Source organism: Tasmannia lanceolata, unplaced genomic scaffold (genome assembly GCF_043159265.1).
Source record: "Tasmannia lanceolata isolate RefF3 unplaced genomic scaffold, GAP_Taslan_0.1 ptg000020l, whole genome shotgun sequence".
Taxonomy (NCBI): Eukaryota; Viridiplantae; Streptophyta; class Magnoliopsida; order Canellales; family Winteraceae; genus Tasmannia; species Tasmannia lanceolata.
The window spans coordinates 7,100,008-7,124,411 of record NW_027518697.1 but is presented as its reverse complement, the minus strand read 5'-3'; the positions used below and the strand labels follow the sequence as shown (position 1 = coordinate 7,124,411).

The window sequence follows — 24,404 nt, the reverse complement described above, 5'->3', positions numbered from 1 at the left end:
TAGGTTGTGCCCCAAAAACATTCCATGGGATGATCCTAGCCCTCCAATCTATAGAGGTTTCCATAATATGCAGTTCCTCTATAGATCGAAGGGTTGGTATCATCCTATAGAAATGATTTTTTTGGGCACAACCTATTTTCGTTGTGACCCATCACATGGACGGTTTGGATCATCCTATAGTGTGGTCCCTACAGTACTTTTTGAAAAATACGGGAATATAAGGGCTTACACCATATAAAAACTAACTACGAGTTTTTCCGGGTTCACTTCCTGCCAGGCAAGAAATAATATGGTGAGCAGCCGTGCATGCACGTGCGGCCCAAAAATACTGTGGGCGCCACATTGTTTGGGGGTGATCCAAACCGTTAAATTGTTGGGCCCTGAAGTAGATAGGGTGTGCCCTGAAAATCTTCTCCATAGGACCATCCGATTAGTGGAAGTTTAAATTCATCCTATGGAGAAGATTTGGGTGCACACCCTATATACATCAAGGCCCAACATGTGAACAGTTTGGGTCGCCCAAACAATGTGGGGTCCACGGTATTTTAGAGGCTGTCTGTAGACCTGGCAAACGGGTGGGTCGGGCCGGGTCAACCCGCGGGTGATGCAGGTGTGGGTCACACGGGTCGGGTCAGGAAATGACCTGCATTTTTACGGGTCAGAATTTAGGTGACCCGCACGGCTCGCGGGTGGGCCGGGTCAACCCGCGGGTCACCCGCAAATTCAAACAGTTGTTTATTTTGGGAAATGTTTTCACTGGATTTTGATGAGGGCGGTATGGCCGGCACCGTGGGATGATCCAAACCGTCCATTAGATGGCCCACAGGCTAAATAGGTGTTGCCCCAAAAATCATTTCAATAGGTTGATCCTAACTCTCCGATCTATAGAGGGTTAGGATCAAATGATCAACCCTCTAACATTCAAATCAGAGAGTTGGGATCAACCTATGGTGCTAGCCATAACCTATTCAGGCATCAAACCCTTAAAAAATATATTAGCATGACAAAATCATCATCGTTTGCATTAGAAAAAAAAACCATCTAACTAAATTAGCATAACAAAATCACCACCCTTAAAAAAGCCAAGTGACCCGCGGGTGCCCATGCGTTGACCCGACCCGACCCGACCCGTGTTTTTGCGGGTTGGGTCACCAGCAGGTTAGTTTTGACAGGTCACTAAAACTCAGACCCGTGCCCGCAAGTTTGCGGGTGGGTCTGGTCGACCCCCGGGCACGGGTCGCTTTTGCCAGGTCCAGCTGTCTGCCTGTCTAACATATAAAATCCGGCTTCAGACATGCTTCCTCTTTACTTTATCTCAATTTTTTTTTTGTTTTGAATTTTACAGCTTCCCGCAATTTCAGCTATAACTGCATCTGGACAAAAAATGAACGGTTAAGATCATCCAAATAGGTTGGCCCCACTATTCTCTTTTTCCAGCAGTGTAATTTCTAAAAGGGTGATGATAAATTCGCACCCCCTGACGTCAAAAAGCGTTAGAGTCTGCCACAATTCACGTTATATATGGTGCGAATTATCCTAAACTGGGTGCGAATTTATCATCTCCCTTTCTAAATAATAAAGTTGATGAGACGTGACACGTATGTCGGCATAAATCTTATATTGATATTATTACAACGGCAACATAAACTTTACCCGCAATCTCGAGACACTGCAAAAGGAAGCGGAAAAAGGTTCGAAAAATGAATTCCAGAAGGTCAGTTTTCTCTTCTCTCCTCTGATTGTCTTTACACATCTTCTAAATCTCTCACACGCATTTCATCAAACACTTTCCGCTCATGTTTTGCAAATTGCAATTGCTTTGGCTTTTCTCAATCTTCTGTACGCGAATCTTCAACCCATTTTCATAAACTTAGGATTTCCCCTCTTTTGTTTTTATCTTCCTTTTGAGATCGATTTTTTCTCGATTGGGGAAAAAAAATCTTGCAGATCACTGTTTCAGGCTCCCGAATTTCTGATCAGTGTAGAGATCTATTCTGAGGATCGCTTTCTAAATAAATATAGGTTTTTGTTGCATACTGCATTCGTTACTTTGATTTTCTCTGTGGAGAAATGGAAAGATTTGTTAGTTTCTTATTTCTTTGGGTGAAGGATAAAGGTATTAATATTTAAAGGATTGTTAGGGTTCTGTTCCACAACATATAATTGAAGCTGAGAGCAATTACTTTGTGTCTATTTTTTGTTGGGAAATGTTAGCAGCACAACCATATTTTGATATTTTCGCTAACCTATCTTGTCTTTTAGTATTTAAACAGCTTTCAAAAGGTTATTACATTTCCCAAAAAGCTCTCACCAGACAATTATAGAACAGCTGGGTTTGTGCAAATATCAAAATATGGTTGTGCTGATATCATTTCCCTTTTTGTTCAGATGTCTATTTGTAAGAACTGATATGTCAAATACCTGATTAGAAATTCCCTTCTCCTTGCATAGAGACCATTTAAAACCAAATGGTCCACTCATGAGCAATTACTTAACATGAGTTCCATTGGATCCCTTTTACCAACGCGAAACTCTTGGGTGATCCCTTCAATGCAGAGTACCTTTAGATAATCTTTTATTCACATTATTATACTTTTATTCACTTTATTTTTCATTTTGTTGCTATGTTAAGTAATCTTAGTGATGGTTAACTAGAAGGTATTGAACTTTCATGATAAGTTTTTGAACACTTGTCTCTAGAAGTTGTATTGTCACGCCCCGAACCCATAATTCTAGGTAAGGCGCACGTGACAGCCGCCGCACGCCCATAGGGTCGCCCCCACAAGCATGCAAGGCTCCTTTTTCGATCAACTATTCTCAACAATCAGAGTAACTAATAAATGCGGAAATTTTAGTCTCATAATGAAATACAAATATAGATTAGGTCCATAAGTCTAAATCCAACAATAATTATTTCAAGACAATCACCTTAATAAAATATCAAAGGTTTCTAAATTGGAACAATGAAATAAAGAACAAATCTCCTAGGCTCCAATCCAAGTGCCTGATCTCAGCAAATCTACTGCCGCTCCTCTGTATCTGAAATTTGTTAAAACCACATAATGAGCTAACAGCCCAGCCGGTTTTCCAAATCCAAGCCAGCTAATAGGAAAACAAAAACAAACTTGTGCGGAAAAGACGTAGCATGCCATAAAATTTAGCCAATGCAGAAATTGATAAGAATTAAAAAGATCATTTCTACATAAGCTATATAAGAAAAATACATGTTTTTACAAAACAGTTCCAACCACTCGGTTATGCAGTTTTTCACTTGGAAATTAATGACAAGAATATATATTTTCAAACACTTGATTTTGCATTTTTCCACTTGGAAATCAAATACTTAACAGTAATATATTTTCAAACATAACAGTCTTCTCTGTGGCCAATTTCCAACCTTATTGGCAAGTAGCGTAACCCAAGGCGAACACTCGTTCGCAGGACTCACAGGTCCAAAAGTGCGCAATGTCACAATATCAATAGCCAGAGGACTCCCTACTGGCCGCCCGAGATCAACCTTACGGGTAGATAAAATTTGACCGGTCTACGTGATCACGTCCAGTGTACTCACCCACTGGTAGGTTGGGCACTAGATTCCCACCAGAGATCAACCTTACTGGCGGAATCCATTCCATACCAAGACTGTATACAAATATAGAGAAAAGCAATTTAATGTCTGTAATTCCATGCTATAAATTTTGTAGATGTTTCAAGCCATAGGGGACTCCCCCCATTCCAATCTATGAAAACCATATCGTAAACAAAGTGCTGTTCAAATTGTTTGCTTCATGAATTCTAGTTTTCAAAATCATGTTCTTCATAAATCTTTTTATGTATAGGGATGAAAACATGTCAAGACTAAAGGATACCATGCATAATGATATTCAACTATGTAGAATGACATACTAAAAAAACGTTCAGTAAAAATCTTCTCCAAAAGAAGTTCCAAGTCAAAGTAGATATGCAAAAATTGTAATAGAAAGCTTTCAACTTAGCAAAAAATAAATATTTGATAATACACTGACATAGGGTAGGATCACCTACCTCTTGCACGAATTTCTGACTTTGTTTTGTTTTCTCTAGGACGACGTTGACGTTGACAAAAACTCCTCTTTTTCCCCTTCACATTAGTAAGTAAACCAAGGTCATTTAACTATCCTAATGTGTAACAGTCCCTATTAAATAAGATTTCATATTTGATTGTGCCTCTAAAAAGAAAAGAAATTAGGACGGCTCTAAAAACTCATTTCTAACACATCGCACCTAAACTCCAATCCCATTTGCTCAACCAAATTTATTCGCACCTAAACTCCAATCCCATTTGCTCAACCAAATTTATTTACTTAAGACTACTCTTTTCCTCCTTTTTGTTCTTGTCAAGGAAGGGAATTTGCAAAGCTGAAACTAGAAGGTGACTGAGTAAGAATATGAACTTACAGAATTTTGGCAATTATTCGTGATGAAGATCCACCCAACCGTAGTTGATCTCAAGACAAGAATATGAACTTACAGAATTTTGGCAATTATTCGTGATGAAGATCCACCCAACCGTAGTTGATCTCAAGACATATGTGATGGAATATGAGGTCTTGTAGGCCTTGATTCTTGGACACAAGGTTATGGCAACAAGATGGTGGAAAGTAGTTTATTTACCGGCAGCAATAGCAATTTGCAGAGGTTTCTAGGACTGTTTTGCAATGGCTTCTAGGACTGTTTTGCAATGGCTTCTAGGACTGTTTTGCAATGGTTCTAAAGTGGTGTAGAACTTGGTCTTGTAGGAGAGTTACAAGCATCCCAATGTAGGAGAGTTACAAGCATCTCAATGGCCTCAAACACCACCTATATTCCCTCTTTCTAAAGCCCACAACAACTACATCCAACACCTATATTTCTTCTTTCTAAAGCCCACAACAACTACATCCAACACCTATAGTTCTTCTTTCTAAAGCCCACAACAACTAACCTTCATCAACACCACCCCTTTCTAAAGCCCACAACAACTAATCTTCATCAACACCACCCCTTTCTAAAGCCCACAACTACTAACCTTCATCAACACCACCCCTTTCTAAATCCCACAACAACTAACCTTCATCCAATGAGAGAAGAGAGTGGAGAGAAAAAGTTGTAGGCAAGAGAGTGGAGAGAAAAGGTTGTGGTGAGAAAGTTGTAGAGAAGAGAGTGGAGAGAAAAAGTTGTAGGCAAGAGAGTGGAGAGAAAAGGTTGTGGTGAGAAAGTTGTAGAGAAGAGAGTGGAGAGAAAAGGTTGTAGAGTGGAGAGAAAAGGTTGTAGCCTCGCAAGGTTCCAAACATCCCACACATTTCTTTCTTTTTCAATATTGAAATGATTGCTACCTTAAGATAAAATATTGAAAATGATTGCATATTTGATTCATAATTTAACCAACTAACCTTCATCCAATGAGAGGAAGAGAGTGGAGAGAAAAAAAAGAAGAAGGTTGTAGTCTCGTAAGGTTCCAAACATCCCACACATTTCTTTCTTTTTCAATATTGAAATGATTGCTATCTTAAGATAGAATATTGAAAATGATTGCATATTTGATTCCTAATTTAACTTTAGTCATTGATGATAATAGCACATGATTGTTACCTTATGATTGAATATTGAAAATGATTGCATATTTGATTCCTAATTTAACTTTAGTCCATTTGATATTATTACCCATATCAAAGAAAATTCACAACTTTTATTTGATACTAACACCCATTTCTAACAATTAATCTTGGCTTAATTTTTTATAATGACACCCATTATAAAAAAAAATCATATGTTCACTTTGATAAGGATAATTACCCAAATACTTGGGACCGGGTATTACATCATACCCCCCTAAAAAGAATTTCGTCCTCGAATTTCACATACCTGGTGCTTGAAAAAGCTGGGGGTACTTTTCCTGCATCTCCTCCTCAAGCTCCCAAGTTGCCTCTCGCTCAGAGTGATTTCTCCACTGTACCTTGACATAGGGAATGGTGCGTTTTCTAAGAACTTGGTCCTTTCGATCAACGATACGCACCGGGTGTTCCTCATATGACATATCCTCTCTGAGTTGCAAAGGGGCCAATTCTACTACACGGTCCGGGTCCGGAACATACTTCCTCAGCATAGAGACATGGAAGACATTATGCACCCCAGCCAAACTGGGTGGTAGTGCAAGGCGATAGGCAACTGTCCCGACCCTTTTAAGAATTTCGTATGGCCCAACATACTTGGGATTCAACTTTCCTCTAATGCCAAATCTGACCACTCCTTTAGTGGGAGACACCCTCAAGAAAACACGATCTCCAACTTCAAATTCAAGCTCACGCCTCCTGACATCAGCGTAGCTCTTCTGCCTGCTTTGTGCTGCTCGGAGACGCTCTCTGATCAATTGAACCTTTTCTTCTGCCTGATGCACTAGCTCCGGGCCCAAAATCTGCCTCTCACCAACCTCATCCCAATGGATGGGAGACCTGCACTTTCTACCATAGAGGGCCTCATAAGGGGCCATCTGAATGCTGGATTGGTAGCTATTGTTGTATGCGAACTCCACCAAAGGTAACTGCCGATCCCAAGAACCTCTAAAATCCAAGGCACATGCTCTCAGCATGTCTTCCAATATCTGGATCGTCCGTTCTGACTGGCCATCGGTTTGTGGATGATACGCTGTACTGAAGTTCAACCTAGTTCCCAAAGCCTTATGGAAACTCCTCCAGAACTGAGACACGAACCTTGGGTCTCTGTCAGACACAATCGACACTGGCACTCCATGTAGCCTGACAATCTCCTCCAAGTACCACTCTGCCATCTGATCCAATGTCGAACCCACTCTATAAGCCAAGAAGTGAGCCGACTTAGTCAACCTGTCGACTATAACCCAAATGGCATCATTTTTCTTCAATGTCTTTGGCAAACCGGTCACAAAATCCATAGTGATGTGCTCCCATTTCCACTCTGGAATAGGGAGGGGCTCTAACTTCCCGGCAGGTCTCTGATGCTCTATCTTGACCTGCTGGCAGATTATACAACGAGCCACAAACTCTGCAATCTCTCGCTTCATGTTATTCCACCAGAAAATTTCTCTGAGGTCCCTGTACATTTTGGTGCTTCCAGGGTGCACTGAATAAGTAGAACTATGGGCCTCATCCATAATCTCCCTCTTGAGATCCGCATCAGCAGGCACACACAACCGAGTTCCGAACCTCAAGGACCCATCCTCATGGACTCGAAAATCTAATTGGGATCCTGCCTCAACTTCTGCCCTGATCTTATGGAGTCTCTCATCAGTACTCTGAGAAATCTTTATTCTCTCTAACAAAGTGGGCTGAACTCTCAGGTTCGCAATTTGCAGACCAGGCTCGTGCTGTCTTACCTCAATACTCAACCTCCTCAAGTCCTCAATGATCTGCCTTTGATTAGTTATCAAAGATGCCATCTTACCCTGGGCCTTTCTGCTCAAAGCATCTGCTACTACATTAGCCTTCCCTGGATGATAGCTGATGGTCAGGTCATAGTCCTGTAGCAATTCAAGCCATCTCCTCTGACGCATATTTAGCTCCTTTTGCGTGAACAAGTACTTTAGGCTCTTATGGTCAGTGAAGACCTCACATGGCTCCCCATAAAGGTAGTGTCTCCAAATTTTCAATGCAAACACTACTGCTGCTAACTCTAGATCATGCGTCGGATAGTTCTGCTCATATGGCTTCAACTGCCTGGAGGCATAGGCCACTACCTTTCCGTGTTGCATCAACACACAACCTAAACCACTCTTAGAGGCATCACTATATATGGTGAATCCTCCACTCTCAGATGGTATAGTGAGGATTGGGGCCGATACTAACCTTCGTTTCAACTCTTGGAAGCTCTCCTCGCACTTATCAGACCATTCAAACTTGGTTCCCTTATGCGTTAGACGGGTCAGTGGTACGGCAATCCGTGAAAATCCCTCTACGAATTTCCTGTAATATCCCGCCAGACCTAAGAAACTGCGAATTTCGGCGACATTAGACGGCCTGCTCCAATCCACTACGGCCTCAATCTTTTGGGGGTCCACAGACACTCCATCCTTAGAAATCACATGCCCCAGAAAAGCCACTCTATCAAGCCAAAACTCACACTTCTTGAATTTCGCATATAGCTGCTCTGCTCTCAATACCTGCAACACCTGCCTTAAGTGATTTTCATGCTCTTCATGGCTCTTGAGTAGATTAGGATGTCATCTATGAACACTACTACAAATCTGTCTAAGAATGGCTTGAACACCCTATTCATCAAATCCATAAATGCCGCGGGTGCGTTAGTCAAACCAAATGGCAACACTAAGAACTCGTAGTGTCCATATCTAGTCCTGAAAGCTGACTTGGGCACATCTTCTGGCTTGATCTTCAACTGATGGTAACCCGAGCGAAGATCGATCTTAGAGAATACTTTAGACCCCTGTAACTGATCAAATAGATCCTCGATCCTGGGCAATGGATACTTATTTCTCACAGTTACCTTGTTTAGCTCTCTATAATCGATGCACAACCGCATACTCCCATCTTTCTTCTTCACAAATAGCACTGGTGCACCCCAAGGAGAAACACTAGGTCTGATCAACCCCTTATCAAGAAGTTCTTGCAACTGCCCACTCAACTCCTTAAGCTCTACTGGAGCCATTCGATAGGGAGCCTTAGAAATGGGACCCGTGCTAGGTACAAGATCAATGGAGAATTCGATCTCTCTATCTGGAGGCAACCCCGGCAAGTCTTCAGGGAATACATCAGGGAAGTCTCGTACAATTGTGATGTCCTCTAGCCTGAGGGCCTCCTGACTGACTTCTGATATAGAGGCAAGAAATCCCTCACGACCCTTCCTTAACAATCTGCTAGCCTTGCAAGCCGAAATGATTTGGGTGGGCGCACCACCAGGACTACCAATAAAACTGAACCTTCGCTGTCCTGGCATCTGAAAAGTCACTAACTTACTGTGACAGTCTAGGCTGGCATGATTAGCAGCCAGCCAATCCATCCCAAGAATAACATCAAAATCCTTCATCTCCAAGACTACCAAATCAGCGGGTAACTCCCTGTCACCGATCTTCACTGCACACGACTTGCAAATCCTGTCGGTAATCAGGCTACCTCCTACAGGTGTGTCTACACATAACTCTACATCTAAAGGCTCATGAACTAATCCATGCTTCACAACAAACCGGGATGATATAAAAGAATGTGAGGCACCCGAATCAAATAATACACATGCATAGACCGAAGCTATTGGAAGGGTACCTGTCATAGGTTAACCCATTCCCACTATTAACTAAGCAAACATAGGTTAACCTATTCCCACTATTAACTAAGCAAACATCAAAATGCAATACGTTGAAATTTTATAGACATTTATATGAATAAGAATATCAACAACTAACTAATGACATACCTGTCACCACTGCATTAGAGGCCATAGCGTCCTGCTCGGTTAGTGCATAGACTCGGCTTGGGATCCTCTGCTTCTTATTCCATGCCTGATTCTCTCCTGTGGGCGGGACTCGCACCGCTGGAGGTGCCCGATTCTCTCCTGTGGGCGGAACTCGCGCTGCTGGGGGTGCTCCTGAAAACTGAAAATTTCTCTTCCGAGGACAATCTGCTACCTTGTGACCCAACTGGCCACACTCAAAACATGCCCCAGTGATCCATGGGCAATCCTTTTCTGCATGATGTTTCTTGCATTTGGCACACAAGCTAGACCTCTGACCAGCACTCTGATGCTGCGGGCGATGGTCGCCTGACCTCTGCTGTGATCCACCTCCCTGGCGGTAGGAATTAGGCCTCTTAGATGGCTCTCCTGAAATCTGGCCATCCTGCTGACCTCCTGCCCTGAATCTCTTCTTCTGCTGGTCCCTATGCTGTTGGGACCTGATGACTCCTTCCTCAACCTGTAAAGCCTTACTCAACACATCTGCATAGGTTTTAAGCTGGAAATCTTTTACTCGATGCCTGATAGGCTCCCTGAGTCCGTCTTGGAAACGGCGAGCAAGAAGCCCGTCGTCCTCCATGACCGATATGGGTGCAAACATCCCCAATCTCGTAAACTCTGCCTCATAATCTATGACAGATCTGTTCCCTTGCTTTAAATTGAAAAAATCATTTTCCTTAAGAATCCTCACACTATCAGGAAAATATTTGTCATAGAAAGCTGTAGAGAATTCATCCCATGCAATGATAGCGCTCCCCCTGACACGCTTCTCCATCTTCCACCAAGCATCTGCACTTCCTCTAAGCATGAACGTGGCAGCTACTACTTTGTCCGGCGCTGCCATCCCCAGAAATTCAAAGATTTTCTCGGTCTCTTGCAACCATTCATCAGCCACGAGAGGATCAGTGGTCCCTCCAAATGTATTGGCCATCCTCCGAAACTCGGTCATCCTATTCTGCTGACGAGGCTCGACCTGTGGCGGATGATGCTGAGGCTGCTGCTGCTGTTGGGTCACCACCCCAACCAAAGTCTCCATCATCCGCTCTAATCGGGGTAACCCTTGCTCTTCCTGATGAGTCCCTCCCTCTGCAGTATGGATGATAGGGGTGGGAGGCTCCTCCTCTTGCGCCTGATTTGGCTGCACTGGAGCCGGTATAGGGTTTCGCTGAAGTCGGGTCGTGCTACGAGCAAGGTCAGTCATTCTCTTGGTACGAGCCATACCTATCCCAACAATAGCAAACACTAGTAAGGCTCTAGATTATAAAATACCTACATCTAATCGGAAGGTAAGTAGTAAAAATTGTAAAAATACAATTTGCCTTTACCTAAGTAGTAAAAATACAATTTGCCTTTGCCTAAGGTCCTGTAGTAAAAATACAATTTGCCTTTGCCTAAGGTCCTACCGGTTCTTAAACCTATTGCTCTGATACCACTTTACTGTCACGCCCCGAACCCATAATTCTAGGTAAGGCGCACGTGACAGCCGCCGCACGCCCATAGGGTCGCCCCCACAAGCATGCAAGGCTCCTTTTTCGATCAACTATTCTCAACAATCAGAGTAACTAATAAATGCGGAAATTTTAGTCTCATAATGAAATACAAATATAGATTAGGTCCATAAGTCTAAATCCAACAATAATTATTTCAAGACAATCACCTTAATAAAATATCAAAGGTTTCTAAATTGGAACAATGAAATAAAGAACAAATCTCCTAGGCTCCAATCCAAGTGCCTGATCTCAGCAAATCTACTGCCGCTCCTCTGTATCTGAAATTTGTTAAAACCACATAATGAGCTAACAGCCCAGCCGGTTTTCCAAATCCAAGCCAGCTAATAGGAAAACAAAAACAAACTTGTGCGGAAAAGACGTAGCATGCCATAAAATTTAGCCAATGCAGAAATTGATAAGAATTAAAAAGATCATTTCTACATAAGCTATATAAGAAAAATACATGTTTTTACAAAACAGTTCCAACCACTCGGTTATGCAGTTTTTCACTTGGAAATTAATGACAAGAATATATATTTTCAAACACTTGATTTTGCATTTTTCCACTTGGAAATCAAATACTTAACAGTAATATATTTTCAAACATAACAGTCTTCTCTGTGGCCAATTTCCAACCTTATTGGCAAGTAGCGTAACCCAAGGCGAACACTCGTTCGCAGGACTCACAGGTCCAAAAGTGCGCAATGTCACAATATCAATAGCCAGAGGACTCCCTACTGGCCGCCCGAGATCAACCTTACGGGTAGATAAAATTTGACCGGTCTACGTGATCACGTCCAGTGTACTCACCCACTGGTAGGTTGGGCACTAGATTCCCACCAGAGATCAACCTTACTGGCGGAATCCATTCCATACCAAGACTGTATACAAATATAGAGAAAAGCAATTTAATGTCTGTAATTCCATGCTATAAATTTTGTAGATGTTTCAAGCCATAGGGGACTCCCCCCATTCCAATCTATGAAAACCATATCGTAAACAAAGTGCTGTTCAAATTGTTTGCTTCATGAATTCTAGTTTTCAAAATCATGTTCTTCATAAATCTTTTTATGTATAGGGATGAAAACATGTCAAGACTAAAGGATACCATGCATAATGATATTCAACTATGTAGAATGACATACTAAAAAAACGTTCAGTAAAAATCTTCTCCAAAAGAAGTTCCAAGTCAAAGTAGATATGCAAAAATTGTAATAGAAAGCTTTCAACTTAGCAAAAAAATAAATATTTGATAATACACTGACATAGGGTAGGATCACCTACCTCTTGCACGAATTTCTGACTTTGTTTTGTTTTCTCTAGGACGACGTTGACGTTGACAAAAACTCCTCTTTTTCCCCTTCACATTAGTAAGTAAACCAAGGTCATTTAACTATCCTAATGTGTAACAGTCCCTATTAAATAAGATTTCATATTTGATTGTGCCTCTAAAAAGAAAAGAAATTAGGACGGCTCTAAAAACTCATTTCTAACACATCGCACCTAAACTCCAATCCCATTTGCTCAACCAAATTTATTCGCACCTAAACTCCAATCCCATTTGCTCAACCAAATTTATTTACTTAAGACTACTCTTTTCCTCCTTTTTGTTCTTGTCAAGGAAGGGAATTTGCAAAGCTGAAACTAGAAGGTGACTGAGTAAGAATATGAACTTACAGAATTTTGGCAATTATTCGTGATGAAGATCCACCCAACCGTAGTTGATCTCAAGACAAGAATATGAACTTACAGAATTTTGGCAATTATTCGTGATGAAGATCCACCCAACCGTAGTTGATCTCAAGACATATGTGATGGAATATGAGGTCTTGTAGGCCTTGATTCTTGGACACAAGGTTATGGCAACAAGATGGTGGAAAGTAGTTTATTTACCGGCAGCAATAGCAATTTGCAGAGGTTTCTAGGACTGTTTTGCAATGGCTTCTAGGACTGTTTTGCAATGGCTTCTAGGACTGTTTTGCAATGGTTCTAAAGTGGTGTAGAACTTGGTCTTGTAGGAGAGTTACAAGCATCCCAATGTAGGAGAGTTACAAGCATCTCAATGGCCTCAAACACCACCTATATTCCCTCTTTCTAAAGCCCACAACAACTACATCCAACACCTATATTTCTTCTTTCTAAAGCCCACAACAACTACATCCAACACCTATAGTTCTTCTTTCTAAAGCCCACAACAACTAACCTTCATCAACACCACCCCTTTCTAAAGCCCACAACAACTAATCTTCATCAACACCACCCCTTTCTAAAGCCCACAACTACTAACCTTCATCAACACCACCCCTTTCTAAATCCCACAACAACTAACCTTCATCCAATGAGAGAAGAGAGTGGAGAGAAAAAGTTGTAGGCAAGAGAGTGGAGAGAAAAGGTTGTGGTGAGAAAGTTGTAGAGAAGAGAGTGGAGAGAAAAAGTTGTAGGCAAGAGAGTGGAGAGAAAAGGTTGTGGTGAGAAAGTTGTAGAGAAGAGAGTGGAGAGAAAAGGTTGTAGAGTGGAGAGAAAAGGTTGTAGCCTCGCAAGGTTCCAAACATCCCACACATTTCTTTCTTTTTCAATATTGAAATGATTGCTACCTTAAGATAAAATATTGAAAATGATTGCATATTTGATTCCTAATTTAACCAACTAACCTTCATCCAATGAGAGGAAGAGAGTGGAGAGAAAAAAAAGAAGAAGGTTGTAGTCTCGTAAGGTTCCAAACATCCCACACATTTCTTTCTTTTTCAATATTGAAATGATTGCTATCTTAAGATAGAATATTGAAAATGATTGCATATTTGATTCCTAATTTAACTTTAGTCATTGATGATAATAGCACATGATTGTTACCTTATGATTGAATATTGAAAATGATTGCATATTTGATTCCTAATTTAACTTTAGTCCATTTGATATTATTACCCATATCAAAGAAAATTCACAACTTTTATTTGATACTAACACCCATTTCTAACAATTAATCTTGGCTTAATTTTTTATAATGACACCCATTATAAAAAAAAATCATATGTTCACTTTGATAAGGATAATTACCCAAATACTTGGGACCGGGTATTACATGTATAGTATCTATGATCCATTTGAGAATGAGTTCTTGCTTTCAGAATAAAACTTTCATCACCTTTTCTATCTGGTTTTTTAGTGCTTGTTGATGCAGATAACTTAGTTATAGATTCCCCCAACTCAAGATGAATAATTTTAAGGGGTTGTTTGTTTGGTGAAGAACTTGCTTATGTGAGATCTTAGTTTATCATGTCTGTTGCACTCAATTTTTATCCTTCGCCCAACTTCATTCTTGTTACACACATTATTCTATTTTGTATTCTATAAAATTGCTGTCAAAATCATTCTAAGTATAACAAATAGTGTTGTATTGGGTGTGAGTTTCCCTTTTCACTGTACTTTGTGTTGGAAGAATGCCAAATTGATGGGGTTGTTACAGCAAATGAGTATTTGGATTCAAATAGGGAAGGGAACCCGGAAGATTTTGTGTAAGATAGATATGGAGAAGGTTTTGCATGTTAGTTACATGTTTTGTGTAAACAAAGCAAGGCAGGCCCACCCAAGTGGGACTCCCTTGCATCCCATAAAGCTGAGCGAAGCAAAGTGAAGAGACTCCTCACCCCTCTAAGGGAGGCTCGAACACAGTGTTGTGGTGGGAGCAAAGCGGAGAAAAGCACAACGAAGCGAAGTCGGACCTGCTCTTTTAAGATATATATTTTTATATTAAGTCACTCAAGGGACTATCCTTGTGGACCTTATTTTATTCAAAGGGCTTTAAAGGGGAAAATTTTCATAAGGTTCTTTCAAGAAGTGTTTTTTTTTAGAATAGGAGTAGTGTAGGTATTACAAGTTGTTTTATATTATTATGCCCCATTCAAAGCACTTTTGTGATTTAAAAGGGAGGTTTTTGTAGATTTTTTTTGAATGGTAGGTTTCTGTAGATTTCTAAAGGGTTTTTAAAAAACCATGAGTTTTAGAGAATATAGGACAAAGGGTAACCCCTTGTGTTTTAAGTCATACAAACAAAAGAATAAGGAGGTTTTGCGAGGTTTCCATAAAAACACAATTTTTGAATCTTTCTTTTTATGTATCGATCATGTTTTAGGGCTAGTGCGAGGATTGATAGTGAGGAAAGTGTTCGACGTCAAGTAGCAAACGAGAGGAGCACTCGTCATCCAACGACAATTCTGACAGTACGTGGTTTTGCTTACATTACTTAAGGATTCAGAAAGCTAGAGTCATCCTTCACAGTTGGTTCCGTCAAAAGCTAGCTCACAAACACTATCCGATGGTTACAAGGGCAGCACACGATATTCAACACGCTTGTAAAAGGCGTATGGTTCGACATAGTCAGCAAGTGCTTCAGATCACGACAACAAAATCACCGATTGTAGTGTTTGGATCCTTACCAAACTTATATTGCTTAATTGGGAGTGCACAAGCGAGGATCTACATATCTAAGGAAACAAAAGAATCAACTAGTTAATCAAGCGTTGATTTCAAACTATGGTTTTAGGAGTATTAAGAAGGGATTTATTTTTTTTGAAATGGAAATTAAGAAGGGAATTATATTTATCTTTTGAATTTTTAAAATTGTTTTTACTTCAAAGAAGAAAATTCTTATTTTTTAGAGTGATCCTATCAAACTATGGTTTTAGGAGTATTAAGAATGGTTTTATATTGTTCTTTGATTTTTTTAATATAGTTTTACATAAAAGAAAAAGATTCTTATTTTGAGAGTGATACTCAACGTAGATGTGGTAATGCCCAATCTCAATTAGAGTGGTGCTATTTGTCCAAATTTACAAGTTTCTAGCATCTGTAGCTTGGTGATTTCAATATTCTCATCAAGAATTCATTCATTGGATTCTTTTGAATATTTGTAACTATTTATTGCTAGATTTCTAAAGAGGGTTTTAATCGAGAGAAATTGTTTGAAGAGAGTAGACTTTGGTTGGTGTTGACGATTATAATTTCTATGAATTATGTTCCTTGCATCAATTAAATTGTCTATGTTTTATAAGTTTTGGGGGTGGTTTAGACTTCAGAGATTTTATAGAATTCACAAGTAATTGCATTTTTGGCTTTATCTTAAGTTTCATTACTTGAAAGGAAGTGAGTTGTATTGATAACTGTTAGAATAATGAAAATCTCATGACTTACTTTTGTTATTGTTCTTAAGGAAGATCAATCGAGGCGTTGGATAGAGGGGAGAGAAGAGGAGAATAATGAAAGGAAGGAGGTGAAAGAGAGAAATATGTTATAGCCTTTGCTAGATCCTCCCCCAGAAATCCATACCTTTAATAACAATAATGCCATTAATAAAAGTAGTCCCTATCATAGCCCACAAACTAATCACAAAAAACATCAAATAAACACTAGCAAAAACACATTATGAGCCCTACACTGCTCTCAATGTAGACCATAGATACATTCATACCCAGCTTGGAACTAATAGTATGAAATCTATCACAAACAAGTGCCATAGCGAAGATGCCTGCTAATTGATCTATTGACTTCAGATAGTTGAAATCTAGTTACTCAAGATATTTTCTCGAATAAAGTGGCCAATCAATCTCAATATGTTTAGTCCTCTCATGATAAACTAAAGTGTTTCATCATTCAAAATAAATAAATAAACTTTTTGCTATATGAATTGCCACGTGGTTGTCACAAATGCGTCAACCTTAAAACCTATCTCAAATATAAGAGTTTTCATCCACATTAACTCACATGTAGTGCGTGCCATTATCCTGTACCCAACCCTTACTGTCCTCATTGTCTAGCAACGATACTTTCCAGTAACCAATTTTCCTTCAGTGAAGGTGCATTACCTAGTAGCAGGTCTTCTATTAAAGGGAGATCTTGTGAAGTTAGCATCAAAGTACCTTTCTAATAGCCTTGAAATTAATCATTTTACTTGGGCACTTTTTATATGCTCCCCCCCCCCCCCACACACACACACCACTTTCTGAGGGGAAGTATGGGTGAATGCTTGGACGAACTTATCATATTATATGACGAGTGATAGTCAGATAAATAATCTTCCTACAAGTCATCTGTATCCTACTTGGATCATCAAAGAATTTCTTCTTGATCCTATCATAGTTTTGCGTTTAGATCCATAGGATTATCATCTGATTTAGGACGAACTAATATCACACTTAGATCTAAATTTACCTTAATTCCAAGAAAATTACTTACAGGAACCAAGTCTTTCATCAATAAAGTGCTGCAGAAGATATTTCTTCACCACGTTGATTCATTTTAGATCATTGAATGTAATAACAAATTCATCAACATACACTACCGAGATAATCGTGCTAGAAGATCTCAAAATAAAAACAGAGTGATCTAAATGGCTATTGCAAAAATCTTATGTAGTGACATTAGTGCTAAACCTCCCAAACCCATCTGCTTGCCTTTACTTACAGACAATATACGACTATCCCTGAGCAAAAATCTAAGTGGTTTTTCCATATACACTTCCTCATGTAGGTCACTATTAAGGCATTTTTAGCATCAAGCTGCCACAACAGCCAATCTATAGCAGCAGCAATAGATATAACCACACAAACCGAATTAAGTTTAACCACAAGAAAAGACTCAGAGTAGCCAATGCGAAAGGTTTATCCGTTAGCAAGTAGTCTGGGTCTTAGCTTCACAGCCTTACCATCAAGGAGATACATGACCGTATGGACCAATCGTCAACTGGCCACATGTTTTCTAACCTTAAATTAATAAGCTCTCATGTATTGTTTTGTATGAGAGTAGTCATCTGCTCATTCATAGCTCTTTTCCATCCACCAAAATCAAGAGCTTCCTGACAAAACTTAGGCTATGAAATGGAGGAAATAGACAATGCAAAATACGCATACAAAGGAGATAAGTTATCGAAGGGAACATATTTGGCAATCGAATGCTGGATATAAATTCATTTACCTATGCGAATAACAATTGGAGGACCCGAAGCACTGGAGTAGAACCTTAAAAGCACGAAGCGGGTGTAGGTGTGGGGACAGAAGTTTGGGAGTGCCATGGGAGTATGTATGTAATATTTTCTTTGTTATATCTTTCAAAATTTATTAGGTCAAAAAGCAATAATTTCTAACCATCTTTATTCTCGTGCCTTCTAAAGATGTTTGCTCCAATGAAGTACTTGAAGAGTTGGAGTTTGATGTAAGAAGTTGGTGATGGTAGGACTGATGGATGGAGTAATAGGATCAGGTTGGAAGCTTCATGGGAGCAGTTTCTGTCTCTTTGGGGTCGCGCTTCGTGGAAGCTCCTTTGTAAGGAGCACCAAATCACGGTTCCGGGGCTGGAGCGGCACCCATGAGGGAAGATTCCTGCTTCTAAGAGTAGAACTAGGATCTGCATAACCGTTAAAAAAAAATACTAGGATCTGCAGACATAGGATATGACTGATTAGCATCTTAAGTCGAAGTTTGGTGCTTCATTTATTCTCCTTCATGTGTAAACATGTGCATCTTGACTCATGAAGTTTGGTACATCATTTATTCTCCTTGTGTAAACCTGTAGGAGCTGCTCATGGGATATAGTAGGCTTTTCGGGAGAGACACGAGCAACCATTGGAAGAGGCATATGAAAAAATAGACATGTTACTTCTTGGGAATAAACATGTGCATCTTGACTCATGAAGTTTGGTACATCATTTATTCTCCTTGTGTAAACCTGTAGGAGCTGCTCATGGGATGTAGTAGGCTTGTCGAGAGAGACACGAGCAACCATTGGAAGAGGCATATGAAAAAATAGACATGTTACTTCTTGGGAATCAAGAGGAGCATCAGTTTTCAAGTCAAGGATGATAGCAACAATATCCTGTCTTGGGTTCGAGAATATCCCGAAAAATACATTTAATCGCATGATATTTTATTTTTTCAGAACCTGGACCTAAATAGTGAGCTAAATAGACACGGTCAAATACACTCTGGGTAACAGAAAACAATGAACTGTTAGGAAATAGAATGGAGTGTGGAGTTTAACCTTTTTCAAGACTGAAGACGACATGTGGTTTATCAAATAACACAATCAAAATAGCATCTCCCCTATATATTTTTGAAACTCTTATCCAACAATAAAGTATGTGTTACTTCAATGAGATATCGATGATTATGTTCTCTAACGGTCCATTTTGTTGAGGAGTATGTGTCAGATGTTTTGTGAAGAATTCCATAATTACCAATATAATATTAGAACTCTTGTGATCATGGTTCAAAATATTGACAGTTATCGATTGATGGTAGAAAGGATATGTATCAGGCATATCGGTGATCCACATCGGTTGTATTAGTGATATGCAATGTTTCAACCATTTATTGTGCCTGCTTCCATTTTAATAATTTTGACTTGATAAACTTCAACTATACATTATGATTTGATAAATTTAATTTGATTTTTGGACTTGTATTGTGTTGGCGATTTTGTTAACTGCCTGTAATGCCTGCTTGTCTGTCATTTTTTTGGTTAAGACTTGAACTATAAGGCTAGACTAGAAACCATTATTTTGACTAAGAAACAATCACTCAAAGAAAATCTTGTTCCTAAAGCTCCTTCATATCCCCTGGAAACACTATCTTAAGATGGTATTGTGAAGGAGAAATTTCTTTTCATTTTCTCCTTTTCATTATGGTGTATTCCCTGATTTTTTTAATAATACTTCCCCAACTTGTTTCACCTAGGATGAAGTATTTTGTTTGCAGAGATTACCTTAGCAATAGAAGTGCGCTGTTTGATAGCATCGAGGAAGGTGGATTTCAGGCCTCTTCATCCTATACCACTCATGAAATAACTGAGCATGACAATGATAGAGCTATTGATGGACTGCACGATAGAGTCAATATGCTTAAAAGAGTAAGTTCATGTTTTGACTGACAACTAATTTGTTAGTTAATTAGGCTATTTAATTGCAATCTAAGTGCTCAGCCAAAATTCCCCATTGAACTGATGCTTGCTTTCATTTCCCATTGGGTCAACATATCTGGTTGCATAGTCTTTTTATATCTGTTGGCTTGTTTTGGGCCCTTCAAACCGTCATGTATTTTTTGTGGGGACAGAATTGGTCGCTCTGAATAAGTTCAATAAATGATGGAATTTGGGCACTTTAGGGTGTACTCCTCAAATCGTAGCAATTCTCAAATCATTCCAGTAGAATGGGAATTGCGGAATCTTTCCAATGGAGAGTGAATGTGCTCCTCTTTGCTCCTAAAAAAATCGCATATAATGTGCTTTGGGAATGGAAACCCGATCTTCATTCTCAAAATCAAACACCATTCTCATTTTTGGGAGCGACAGAATCAGAAATTTGCTCCAGAGAATGGTTACCAAATGCGCCTTTAGCCGGCTCTCTAACCTCATCATACATCAATTAGGGGTCTCAGATAGTACTCCTGACTTCCTACAATCTTGTGAATGATCTCATAGTTGATGACTGATATACGGTGGTGCGTACTTTTGAATGTTCCATCAGTTGACTGGTGATATACATGAAGAGGTGAAGACTCACAATCGTGTGTTGGATTGGATGGTATGCAGCTGAAATGACTCAACTTTGTCCATTTGGTACACAATTGCAACAAAATTTGATTATTATTAAACGTTTAATCTAATAATTCAGGGCAATGACATGGATGCATCAAGGGGAGTTCTCTCTGGGACTATGGATCGCTTCAAGATGGTATATGACTGAGAATACCATTCTGTTAGTTCCTGATACTCCTATTCCTATGTTGATTTGTAAATTTAATTTTCTTAATGCAGGTCTTCAAGACCAAATCAAGCCGGCGAATGGTTACTCTGGTGGTATCATTTGTGGTCATCTTCCTACTCATATATTATTTGACTAAATAGAACTTGCATGCAATTCATTATTCCAAGTTCTGCTGGTGAAGATTCTTAGCCCACTTTTTCCATCCTCCATATTGTGTTGAAAATGCCAAATTTCCTCATCTGCAGTTCAATTGTAATGTCTTTTTGTGTGCTAGATCCATTACTTGTAATTCATCGAATTTCCATTCCTTACAAAGACTATCAAAATTCGTCTTAAGTTGCTTCTGATTCAAACATTAGTAGGACCTCGGATACTCTACCTTTTAATTCTTAATAGGGTCGTGACATAAATAGTGGATCCAATCGAGGACCAAACCGAGTTAGGATATAGATGGACAGTGACATAGGCATAGGCTTATCTGATCCTAACATCCCGTTTGCAAATATAAAGGCCTTCCAAAGATTAACAGTTTAGCTATTACTCCAAAAAAAAAAAAAACCAGTTTAGCTTTTGCTTGTGGAACCTTAAAAAGACTCGATGGATGAAAGAGCTCAGATCATCTGAACAAGGTGGGGTCACTGAATGGGCCCGATCACTGATCACTTTCTATAAACAACAAATGGAAGAATTTTAAGACATGTTTGGCTATGCTGAAATTTATTTTCTGAAAATTGTTCCTTGAAATTAAAATTTTCTTCGTGGAAGGAAACCCATGTTTTTTCATCAATCTGTTGTAAAATAAATGGAAAGAAAACCTACCCTATAGCTGTCTTTTCATTTTCTGAAAAATTGAAGGAAAATAATTCAATGAGGCTCCATTCCTTGCGACGTAAAAATGGATGTAAAATCACAGGGAGATAATTTATGAGAGATGATCCATCTGTATCTAACGTATCAATTCAAAATATTGGGCCTAAAAAGATGAATTTTGTACTCCAAAATGTTCTAATATGTGTGATGAATACATACTTATTGGACTTCTTACTAATATGAAAGAATTGAGTTGAGTGCATGGCTGTCGTCAGCTCGTGCAGTAAGGTGTTGGGTTAAGCCCGCAACGAGCGCAACCCTCGTGTTTAGTTGCCACCATTGAGTTTGGAACCCTAAAAATGGACGTAAAATCAAATTTTACGTCAATTTTTACGTCGAAAGGAACGAGCCTCATAGTTTTTTTTTTTTCCTATTTGGGTGGGAAAACATTCCCTTGCCGTACGTTGAGTGTTTCACCCATGTTTTTGAGGGGCTATGAGGGGGTTATATATATACATATGAGAAAACGGTTCCTACACATATGTGTAGATAAGTTATCTACACACTAGCTTAAAATACAGTGGGGGCCACATTATTTGGGTGATCCAAACCATTCATTTTTAAGGCCCTCACATAGATAGGGTGTCCACAAAAAATCAGATCCATAGGATCATCCTAACCATTCGAACTTTGGAGGCAAAAAATGGACTAATTTGTGAAGGTTTAAAGACATCCATTTTACCTCCACAAATCGTAGGGTTGGGATGATCCTATGGATCTGATTTTTTGTAGACACCCTATCTATGTGAGGGCCTTTAAAATGGATGGCTTGGATCACCCAAACAATGTGGGCCCCCACTGTATTTTAAGCTAGTGTGTAGAGAACTCTCTACACATATGTGTAGGAACCGTTTTCTCTCTCAAAAAAAAAATATATATATATATATATATATATATATATATATATATATATGTTGGACTTTCTCATTTTTTCAACTACTAGTGCGGTTTGATTTATTACAACCTGGAAAGCTCAATGCTGACCCAGTCTAATTACAACTTTCATGAGAGAGTCTTCGTAGTTACAGGCTTGCAGCAATCATTAATCAATCGTTTTAGTTTGATACTTGCACGCCTTCAAAGTCTAAATCTAATAGAAGTTGAAGTGTGAGTGGGAAGCCAATAGTGTCGGGTCATTGGGGTTTAGATTGCTTAATTAGGGTTTATATAGATCCAATAAGATAATTAACTTATTGGTTAGTTAGCTTAGCCAAAGGTTTATTGGAGAGGATTAGATGACTGTGTCTTTGATATTGACTTGAAGTGTGAGCTTTAATTATTCACTTTGACACTTTAAGTCTTCCACCTTATCTTCTATGTAAATTTAGTTTTCTCTAATGTTTCTTTCAAAGTCTCTATTAAACAATTTTTCCTATCGTAGTTTCAAATGGGGAAATGATATCAGCATTTCCATGTCTGATAATGGCACAAGTGCCTTTTCCTACCCTCACTGTGATTTTGTAACTCGGATAATGCATTAGGAGTCTTACTCGGGTGGACTTTTTAATTTTAGTATATTATATGTGGTCGTATTACAAGAGATGAAGAGATAAAACATGAGTCTGTTGGGCTGAAAGTGTAAATTGTTTAATTTTAGTATGTTGTATAAGATCGTAGTGAGAGATAAAAGATTGAGTAGAGAACTCTCTATGTTACCACAGAAAAATATCATGCCCCATCTTTAACATAAGATATGCTAAGATTCCCACTTAAGTTGGAATGTAGATATCATTAGTAACACCCAACTTGTTAGTTAAAGAGTTGGAACTTAGCTTACCCCTGTGCCGTGGTGAAGATATCAGCCATTTATTGACCAGTATGAAGATACGAAGTCTGAAGAGGCCAGAATATTGATTTTTTTTCAAGCACAAGATGTTAGTCAAAGTTCGATATTGTTCGTTCACTTGTGGAACACGGAGTTATGTAGCAATATGTACAGCGGTCTTGTTATTAAAGAAGAACAAAATTTATTGGTTATGTCTCACACACAAATCTTGGACAAGATATCTCATCCAAGTGAGCTCAGCTCTGAGGAAAGCCATAGATCTGTATTCGACTTCAATAGATCACTTCGAGGTAGTTTTCTGTTTGTTAGGGCCCGTTTGGATACACGGATTTTAGAATCTTGGATTTTCTCAAAATTGTAGACGGAGACGAGAGCAGGAGACCAGCGGTCGTTTTTTGATTTATTACTCTTTCGTTCTGCCAGCAAGAGGGTAGGAGATCATCCCATGTTTCCAGATTTTAGAAATCTCAAGATGGGGGAGAGATTTTTAAAATCTGGATTTCTTACTTAAATCCAAGATTCTAAAGAGAAGCTAAATGGATGGTCTCCTTCTCTTGTCTCCTATCGAGGATTTTGAGGAAATCCAAGAATCTAAAACCCATGTATCCAAACGGCTCAGTGGTCCATGAAATGGGACCATCCCCGGTAGTATGCACAACCCTTTGGAGGAATGATAGGTGGTTGGAAAATTGGCCCATTCAGAATTACAATATCCTTTCAATTGAAGGGAGCTTGTTAAAGAGAAACTTCTTCAAATGTAAAAAAATGATGCTTCCCTTCTGAGAACATTCAGGTGGAATAGTCATGTAAAATTTTTCATCTAAATCCGGCGTGGAGGAAAGCCTTATGCATCTCTATACGATGGAGGGACCAATTCCAAACAACAACTATAAAAAGTAGACAACGAATGACTAGCCTGACTCCTATTGCAAAATTTTATGGAAGTCAAAACCTTCACTCAATGTGTAACCTTTGCCGACGAGACATGCTCTGTATCATTCAACAGTTCAATTAACATGATACATACCATTAATTTTATAACCACAATTTGAAG

General features: G+C 39.2%; 1 protein-coding gene across 2 annotated transcripts; it reads left to right on the top strand.

Moving 5' to 3' along the window:
• The first annotated feature begins 1,555 nt into the window (after positions 1-1,555).
• LOC143855135 (bet1-like SNARE 1-1) lies at positions 1,556-21,039 on the top strand. Of its 2 annotated transcripts, none has more exons than XM_077365343.1 (5): positions 1,556-1,714; positions 19,688-19,838; positions 20,455-20,511; positions 20,602-20,661; positions 20,745-21,039. In XM_077365343.1, the coding sequence occupies exons 1-5, from the start codon at positions 1,701-1,703 to the stop codon at positions 20,832-20,834; spliced, it is 372 nt and encodes a 123-aa protein (XP_077221458.1). In that variant the 5' UTR covers positions 1,556-1,700; the 3' UTR covers positions 20,835-21,039. The 2 variants fall into 2 exon arrangements, with proteins under 2 accessions (XP_077221458.1, XP_077221457.1); XM_077365342.1 differs by having other exon boundaries at positions 1,574-1,714; positions 19,667-19,838.
• Positions 21,040-24,404: the final 3,365 nt, after the last annotated feature.

What these genes read in the sequence shown, in the direction of transcription:
- LOC143855135 (XM_077365342.1), top strand. An exon ending in ATCGTGTGTTGGATTGGATG is followed by an intron (nt 20,512 to 20,601) that starts GTATGCAGCTGA and finishes CTAATAATTCAG; the next exon opens with GGCAATGACATGGATGCATC. An exon ending in CTATGGATCGCTTCAAGATG is followed by an intron (nt 20,662 to 20,744) that starts GTATATGACTGA and finishes TTCTTAATGCAG; the next exon opens with GTCTTCAAGACCAAATCAAG.